General features: G+C 44.3%; 1 protein-coding gene across 3 annotated transcripts in view; it reads left to right on the top strand.

Annotated features, from left to right (window-relative positions):
• CDH16 (cadherin 16) overlaps positions 1 to 9,390 on the top strand; it is a 127,551-nt gene that overhangs the window by 54,743 nt on the left and 63,418 nt on the right. For all 3 annotated transcript variants that reach the window (XM_019505556.1, XM_019505557.1, XM_019505555.1), the window contains exons 6-7: positions 5,547 to 5,705; positions 9,086 to 9,282. In XM_019505556.1, the coding sequence (XP_019361101.1) occupies positions 5,547 to 5,705; positions 9,086 to 9,282 (356 nt within the window). The remainder of the gene's footprint in view (positions 1 to 5,546; positions 5,706 to 9,085; positions 9,283 to 9,390) is intronic.

Here is a 9,390-nt window from a genome sequence, read left to right as displayed (position 1 = left end):
TGAGTATAAAGTCATAAAGAGATTTTTTTTGTAATGGTACCAGATGTAGTTTCGGGACTTTTCATATCGAGAATCAGAATGTTTGTCTTGGTTAAGCGATCTCCTCACATTAACCTAAATCAGGATCACAAATGGCTGCTACCACAAACATGGTGAAAAGTTTCCTTGAAGATCTACCCTTGAAAGTCAGGAACAGCAGTGGAATGAGTTACCTTCCAAGCAATATGCCAGGATACAATGGAATAGCAACAGTGCATAAACTGGTGAAAGCATGATTTAGCCCAGTATCTCTACTGGGCACAAGAGTGGCTTTAGGATGTGTACTAGACTCTTGCTGCCACCTGCGCCACTCTACAAATGTCCAAGGGCACCTGAAGCAGGAGTGATGCCGCCTCTACTTTAAGACTCTCAGCATGTGAGGGTTTGTCTCAACTAGCATTAAAAGGTGGTGTTTCAGAGCATGGTCGTAACACATTCTTACTAACTTGTTCTAAGATAGAAAGTGATGATAGAACAAGTTGTTTTTTAACATATTAAAAACACCTAAAGGAACAGTCTGCAGGTCACCTTTACTTGTGAGCATGTTAAAATACACCTCATCCTTTCTGCAGTAAAGTTGTAACACATTGGCTAAAACATTTTTAAAAACCTCCTATTCTTGTCTGCATCTACTAGAGGAGGGGTAAAGTTAAATATGGAGGCTGATTTCTCACTAATTGGTCCTGCAGGGTAAGTGAGTTAAAAAAGGCACATAAAAAGCCCCCACACAACATTTGTAGTATTTTTATGCCAACAGAGGTGTCAGTCAGGACACAAGGTGAGAGAGAACAGAAAGCCAGGTCCATTCAGGCCTCATTCTCCTCTTACATGGCTGTAAACTCTTTGAGTAACTCACTGAATGCCACTGATTTATAGAGGTGTAAAACAGGTGTAAAGGATAAAGCCTTTAATTAAAGACCTGCAGTTCCTTCTATCTAAAATCTGTAGTTGCCTTAAGTGCAACTGCTTTCATTTGGGTTGCATTGGTCATGCTGCTTTGCGTCATATCCCAGGAGGAGGCTCTTGACAGCAACATTCTTTGTATTGTAGACTGTTATAAAAGGTTTGCCGTGCATTTCCATAAGGCTGTCAGAGGTGAAAGTAACCTCGTGTCACAGCAACAAAAGGTTTCGTAGTGTGAAGGCTAAATGAGTTTTAATGGGCACTTGTCATTTGCTACAATTTGTCAAAAAACTCGAGGACCAAGGGAAAAAAAACAGGCAGAGAAATGTACTGCTGCAATCTGAATAATATTACTGGCATTTAACCTAACAGGTTTTTCTGATTCTACTTTCTGATTATTATTCCAAACTTTAACCCTTATTTGGGGAGAGATTTCCCCACTCTAGTAACCGGAATACAGCATATGCAGTTATAGGAATACAGCATACTCACTACACTCATCTCCTGGAATCTCCTGGAGGGGGGTTGATGAGTGTTCACTACACTCAATTCTTGGAAAAGATGTGACTGGAAGATTATCTTAGATTATTCATCAGGGAAGGAAGCCATACCACAAACCAGCTACTGGAAGGTTTAGTGGGCAGGTGCTTCGCCATTTTATGTGGATCAAACCCTATGTGTGCTTTCATGCAAAGTGAGCGTGATGAAACTGTTAAATTAGCATGTTGTGAATAGCACCTGATTGTGTGATCTGCAAACTAATACTTACTCCCTGCTATTTTTGCAACATGCCAGTTAAACTAGTGTAAAACAAAGGCAGGACATAGTTTTACTTTGCTTTACACTGCTTAAAGGCAACAGCCTCTAACATGGAACACCAAAGCTGTAGTGCTGAAGGGCATATGTACATGACACAAAGGTCTAATTCTCCCTAAATTGAAGCGGTGTTTTTTTTTAATTTAAGGTGCATTATACCACCAAATGTGCTACAGCAGCTGGAATTAATGCACAATACACCACCGAACGTGCAAACAGCAATGCCATTAAAGCAGTGCAAAAGGCATTTAACCTGCTTTAAAGCCATTTCAAAGTGTCATCTACAAACACCCTAACAACATTACATACCTATTCAGGATGGAAAAGGAAGGAGAGAACACCCAAATACATATGGCAGAGATTATTTTTTCCAAAGATATTCCAAACATGTTTTTCACCTGAAAGATTGATTATGCAACATGCTATTCACTTACTCAATGGAAAGATTACATATGGTCACTGCAACAAGAATTCACTGAACAGGTAAACCCTCAGCTGGCATAAACCAGGATCTGGGAGGAAGGAGGGCAGTGGTATACTCATACCCCACTTTGATTCCTACTCCACCCAAAGTTTAAAACAAACTTCCTAGCAATGCCTGCAGCATTTCTACTCTGACAGCAGGGAGGAACTCAGCTGACTTCATGGGTCATTATCATCAACCTCGTGCTGGTTGCTCAGGGGCAACCAGCACGGGTTCATCAGCGGCAGGTCCTGTCAGACCAACCTGGTGGCCTTTTACGACCAGGTCACTAAATCATTGGATGCAGGGGTGGCAGTGGATATAGTTTTCCTAGACTTCAGGAAGGCTTTTGATACTGTCTCTCACCCCATTCTCATTAGGAAGCTGGGGGACTGTGGCGTAGACACCCACACAGTCCAATGGGTCGCCAACTGGTTAGAGAGTCGCACCCAGAGGGTGGTAGTGGATGGGTCCTTCTCGACCTGGAAGGACGTGGGAAGTGGGGTCCCACAGGGCTCGGTCCTTGGGCCCGCCCTGTTCAACATCTTCATCAGTGATTTGGATGAGGGGGTGCAAAGCACCCTGTTCAAGTTTGCTGATGACACTAAGATGTGGGGGGATGTGGGCACAATAGAGGGGAGCAACAGGCTACAGTTGGACCTAGATAGGTTACAAGGATGGGCGGAGGAGAATAGGATGGGGTTTAACACAGACAAGTGTAAGGTGATGCACCTGGGGAGGAACAATCGGCACCACACATACAGGCTGGGGAACTCCCCTCTTGTCAGCACGGAGGTGGAAAAGGATCTGGGAGTCATTATTGACTCCAAGATGAACATGAGTCGGCAATGTGGGGAGGCGGCTAGGAAGGCCAACTGCACCTTGTCGTGCATCCACAGATGCATCTCGAGCAGGTCCAAGGAGGTGATCCTCCCCCTCTATGCGGCACTGGTCAGGCCGCAGCTGGAGTACTGCGTCCAGTTCTGGGCGCCGCACTTTAAGAGGGATGTGGACAGCATCGAGAGGGTCCAGAGGAGGGCCACTCGTATGATCAAGGGACAGCAGGGTAGGTCCTATGAGGAAAGGTTGCGGGACCTGAACCTGTTCAGCCTTCAAAAGAGAAGGCTGAGGGGGGATCTTGTGGCCTGTTATAAACTGGTTTGGGGGGATCAGCAGGCGCTGGGGGAGTCCCTGTTCCCCCGAGCGCCGCAAGGAGTGACCAGGAACAACAGTCACAAGCTGGCGGAGGGAAGGTTTAAGTTGGACATCAGGAGGCGCTACTTCATGGTCAGGGCGGCTAGGGTCTGGAACCAGCTTCCATGTGAGGTGGTGCAGGCTCCCACCCTGGGGGTTTTTAAGAGGAGGTTAGAGGACCACCTTATTGGGGTCATTTGACCCCAGTGCTCTTCCTGCCATGGCAGGGGGTTGGACTAGATGATCTGCTCAGGTCCCTTCCGACCCTAGAAACTACGAAACTATGAAACCTGCTCTTTCTAAACTCTTCGTTCAAGAGATGTTAATGACCCTCTCTCCTTTTTTAAGTCTTGCCATTCCACTAATCAAGCTATCTTCTCTTCTTCAATCCTTCTCTTTGTTTGCTGCTTTTATTTCATAGCCCTGCAGGTTGTTTTTAACTCTAGCCAAAAAAGTTAACTCAGTATGGAAACATTCATTCAGGTGAACATCAACTCAGGTATGGAAATAACTTTCAGTGAAACATTGCACTGTCAACATGCTCAAGGCTAGATTTTGTTTTATGAAATGTAGATTTAATTCTAATGACAACAGGATGCAAGAAACAACATTTTTAACTAGTTTGTTGTAGGGGGGGTTTCTACATAATATACGATATAGTAAATTAATGCATGTTCTAATAAAATTATATTTGTTTTTGCTTTTAGCTTAAACTGAATAATACAGCCCAAGGTCCCTAGCTTATTACTAATTTCTTTTCACCTGGAGAAAAAATGCTTGTTGCATTATATGTGATGACATAGCACACCATCTGCACCCTGCAGATTTTTTCAAAATCCCAGTTCTGCCCATGGTCATGATAGCCCCATTAAAGCTAGGCCCAAATTGGTTCTTGGAAGAGGCAAAGTCATTGTCTCCTAGTTAGGCCACTGAACAGGGATCCCTAGAACCACTGACTTCAGTCATGACAGGACAGGATTCAGAAGTGGGGTATCTGTGTTTTCCTGCAAAGCACAAATACCTCTAGTTTTGTTACCTTGCGACTTTTGCTGTAATTTACATCAGGGAAGAACAAGTGTAAATGTACCAAATCAGGGCATAAATGGCGCAGGGGACTACACAAAGGTCCTTTACATTTCTACCAAATACTCCTGTATTTTGTCTCAGTTTTGCACCTCTGTCAGACCTGGCACCTGGATGGTAAACTGTGGTACTGATGGGCATATGTACACATCGAAGTCAGCCTGTCACATGCTGCCACTCTGCCCTAAGGCACACAACGCAGCTCACTGACCATCTGCACCCACCCTTACACCAGCACTGACCTGCCAATTTGTGGCCAGGTGCTAAAGTGAGCTTAACCTGTGAAGAGCTCTCTCTGTCCTGTACTTTCCCAGAGCGAGACCCATGCAGCTTGTAAGCAGCATCTCCAATAGCTGAACCAAGAGGCAGCCTCCTTGACTAAACCAACAGGAACTCAGGAAGAAATGACCTTGCAGCTGAAGCTCTAAAGATGTCCTGAGGTCTCAGTGAACCAGAGAAATGTTCTTTTTTTTCACTGAAATGTGAGAGTCTCACCTAATCACAAAGCTTCAGCAGTTGGTGGTTCAAGAAAAAACACCAGATATCATGAGAGTCAACGTCTCTAGCACGCCTATTAAATGAGGGTGATGACTCTGAGGGATGTTGTTAGGCTTAACACCCCATTTATACAGACCTTTGAATGCCTCAGAAGGTGCTGCATAGCCGCAAAGTATTTCTTGTTACGGCTCATCGGCAATAGGCATCTGAGGCAGCTGTGGGATTTGAAAACTCAAGTGGTGTAAGATTCTCAACTTATATTTCTAAGAGAAACTATTAAACTAGCATCAATACCCAAAGCCAAGTTAAACAAACCAATGAGGGAAGCTAGCTACACTACACGTAATCTGTCCCCTTCAACTGAAAAAATAGGTGACACATTACACCTCTATAGGTACCACAGAGTTTTATTTATTCCAGATGTGAAGAGTTTAGCTACAGAAAGAGAATTGAAATGCTGCCATGGAAAGTATTTTTCGTGGTGAATTAGGATGCTTTAAGACAGATAGTTGTGCCACCCAAACCCAATCTGCAATCTTTCTAAACCCAGGAACATCTTTCATGCATGTGAGTGCCATTGATTTGGATGACCCTTCCACGCCAAATGCCGATTTACAGTATAAAATACTCACTCAAACGCCACGCCAACCCTCAGAGAACATGTTCGAAATAAACTCGAGGACAGGAGCTGTTTTTTTATCTGCAGAAGGTAAGAGACAGCTCTGAAGTTTTGCCTTGTTTGTGCTGAAGTATTTGAATAATTATGGTTCTGAAAGCTTAAACCAACAGAAGTGGGTTACATAAGAACATAAGAATTGCCATTTTCTGGGTCAGACCATAGGTCCACACAGCGGCTGAGAGCAGATGCTGAAAGGGAGAGTGAACTGTGTATGACTAGGGTGTTTTTCCCCACTGTTCCTCTCTCACTTGCATTTAAGGTCTATGAAGTTCTAATTCAGAGGGTGTATCCCTAACTCCCAGGCACAACAGCTACTGATGCCTCTTTCTTCTAGGAATTTATCCAATCCCATTTTTGAATCTAGCTAAACTACCGGCTTCCACGACATCTGGGGGCAATGAGTTCCACACCTTAATTACATGTATGTGAAAAAAAAACTTCCTTTTGTTCATTTTAAACTTACTGAGTGCATCTATAGGAGATGCTTTACTGGGCAGTAGTGTAGTGCACAAGAGCAAATGCAAGTAACAAATTGACTTGTGATTAGTCATTGCGCAGTAGCGTTCGTGTAAATGCCTGACTGGGAGCAAAGCTGCTCCCGGTCAGCTGGCCAGCAGGGAGTGGGAGATCGTTCCCTGCTCCAGGAGCTCCCTGCAGCCAGGGGAGTCCAAACAGGGATTATATCCCCTTGTCCTGGCAGCACGGAGCTCCTAGCCCCCTGCTCTGAGATCATGATTTGGGAGTCAGGGCTAGGAGATCCTTATCTCCCAGCCTCCACTTCACCATCACAATTGGGAGCCCAGGAGGTGGGGATCCTCATCTCCCAGTGCTGGCCTCACTGTCACGGAGCTGGATGTGGGAGATAGGGATCTCCCAGCACTGGACCCGCAACTGCCAAGCTGGTACTGGGAGCTCCTTGCTGGCAGGGGCTGGGGAGCCTGTTCCAAGTGATCATGGAGCTGAGTGGGGAACAGGCTTTCCAGCCACCACACTGCGATTGAGGAGTGGGGGCTAAGAACTGTCCCAGTCAGGGGCAGGTCCCAGCCCTGTGTCCCGATGGGGTGATCAAGGCACAGGGCTTGGGAAGAGCTGCAGGGGTGGGGCAGGTCCCAGCACCCTAGCCCGATCTGCTGGTGGGGCAGCTAGCAGGGTGAGTTCAGGGTAGGAGGCTGGGACCTACCCCTCCCCTGCAGCTCTTTCCAAGTCCCCTGCCCCAGTTGGGGAGCTGGGACCTGGACCTGTCTACTGCTGAGATAGGGGGACATTAGTCCTGTCCAGGCAGCAGGCAGCCCTCTGGGGGCAGGGTGCAATGTCCCACTCCAGCCAAGAGTCACTGTTACCTTCCACATCTTAAGAAAAAGTTTTCTGCAGACTCTGTTTCCATTTTTAAGTGTACATGCTTAAAGCAGATTAAGTGTAATGTCTATACCCACCCTCAGTTGGTGACATACCGCCTTTCACTTGGGCCATCAAATGACATTGCTATCATTCTGCAAGAAGCCATTCGGTCTCAGTTCTCTATCTGGCTTGTAATTACAATCTTTTCTGTGTGCAACCAAGTTTTACTTTGTAGCAGATTTTTCTGAAGCTGCAGACAGTAAAATGGAGCTGGGCACTTGCACATTGTTATCCTTGAAACATACAGCCAGAAGCTTTGTGTACACCCACGCCATGCATCACCAATAATGACAGGTTGTAGTCATTGTTTTCTTGTGTAATGAAAGGTCTTTCTGAAGTTCATTTTGTGCACCTGCCATCATTGTGTACTGGATGTCCATATGAATGCAACAGCCATAGATCACTTGAGAAAGTGCAACTTAATAAAGGCAGTACAAATGGGTAAGGGATTAAATCAATCTACAGATTTTCTGAAACCCATGATTTGATTCATGGCACAAACTATGCCTATTATTTAGTATCAGTCGGGTCCTTCCCAATTGACTCAAAGGAAAAGTAACATTCATAAGAAACCCTGGAAGAAAATGGAATGATACTAAATGTTGGGAAGAGAAGTATAATGGGATAAATGTCTCCTGCTCATCCACAATAGCATATCCAGCTTCAGAGCTTTTTTCTATGTATGCTATCACAGCAAAAGAAGGACATGAGTGTCATCTTACAAGGATCTGCTGTCACAGACTTTTCTTTTTGTTATAATTGCCGCGTGTTGCCAAAAAACCTGTCCAACCAAAGACAGCATTTTATGATTTTAATTAAATTAATTTTTAATTAACCAATAGATATTTGTAGAGCAATATTTCCTCAAAACACAAGGATTAACTATAGCATCTAGCAAACAACAACAGGATAAAACAGAAAAAAATAGTGGAGTCTGACTTTCAATACCCTGCAAAGATGCACTGATATTAAAAAAAGGCACACAAATGTTTATGTCTACATTACAATGGAGGTGCAATGATTAATTAGTCCCTTATGCATGGTACTGCTATAGGCATGAAGTAAGGTTAGGTGTGCAAAGGCAAGTCCTGTGGTCAGAAATTGGTCTTTGATGTTACTTATTGCATTTCTTATTACATTTTCAAATACTAGATATCAGTTGCTACAGTATCTAAAGTGCACTTGAAGGCAAACCCAAGGCTAAGATAGTAACACTAAATGTTTCCATGAGAGACGGGTTCAAGAGCTGCCTTAAAAAATAGTCATGGTTCATCTCTTAAGAGAGCACTTGTTTCCATTGTAGATAAAGACTAGAGGTCACTGGAACGCTCGGGAAACATCGGGACCAACTGGCAGGACAGCAGGGAGCCGGGAATCATTTGCTTCACTTATATAAGTGCTCTGTTTAAAGTTATCAGTTAAAATACGCCAGTCCAACCCAGCAAGGACCCCAAAACAAAAAGGGTTCAGGTGAAACGAGGCCTATAGGTTTAAGGAGAGGTTAATTTTAGTTTTGTTCATAATGTATCTGCAATACATTTCTAACAGAATGGACCTTCACTGCACTATAAGCAGTTTCATTATAAGGCACAGCATCCGTAAAGCTGAGCCTGTAGTCAGCAGGCCAAAGAACAGAATAGTGCACATAGGGTAAGCTGGCACATTATGTAGATGGGCCCAATCAGAGGGGAAGAGGGTGGTGCTTTTCTATATTTCCAGCAACAAGATGTCACCTGCTATATTGCATGCAGCACAAGTCAGTTTGTCCTGGGAAATTTGTTCAACATATCACAGGTAAGTGGTAGCAAATGTAGGTCAAAGCCATGACTTGAACAAAATGGATAGTTTTTCCCATATTACAACTCCCTGTTTTTCCTTCACTTGTGCCCTCCTGGAAGATATGGCCACAGGGAACATGCAGGAAATGTGCATCTCTCTTCCTTGGGAGGTGTTACAAGGTCTGCAAAAGTGGTATGTAAAACTATGGTTGATAAGGTTCTCTTATTTTGTAGGTAGCTCTTTATTAAACTCATCTGAGGTCAGCAATTATCAGCTAATTGTGCAAGTCAAAGATCTGGGGAATCAGTCTCTGGGGTATCGTGCCCTAGCAACAGTGGAAATTACAATTGTGGAGAACACTTGGATAGCCCCAAGCCCTGTCCTCCTTCAAGAAAACCTGAATGTGACCTATCCAAAAATCATTTCACAGGTGAGTGAAGAGGGCAGTTTGCAAAAACAGGAGACTCAGGACAGCAGCGTTTGCACAGGTCTTTCAGCTCTTTCAGAGAAGTCATAAGCTGGGCTTTGATCCTACAAA

The sequence above is a fragment of the Gavialis gangeticus genome, unplaced genomic scaffold, assembly GCF_001723915.1.
Source record: "Gavialis gangeticus isolate Ggan-Ray unplaced genomic scaffold, GavGan_comp1, whole genome shotgun sequence".
Classification (NCBI taxonomy): Eukaryota; Metazoa; Chordata; order Crocodylia; family Gavialidae; genus Gavialis; species Gavialis gangeticus.
This window is presented reverse-complemented; position numbering and strand designations above follow the sequence as displayed.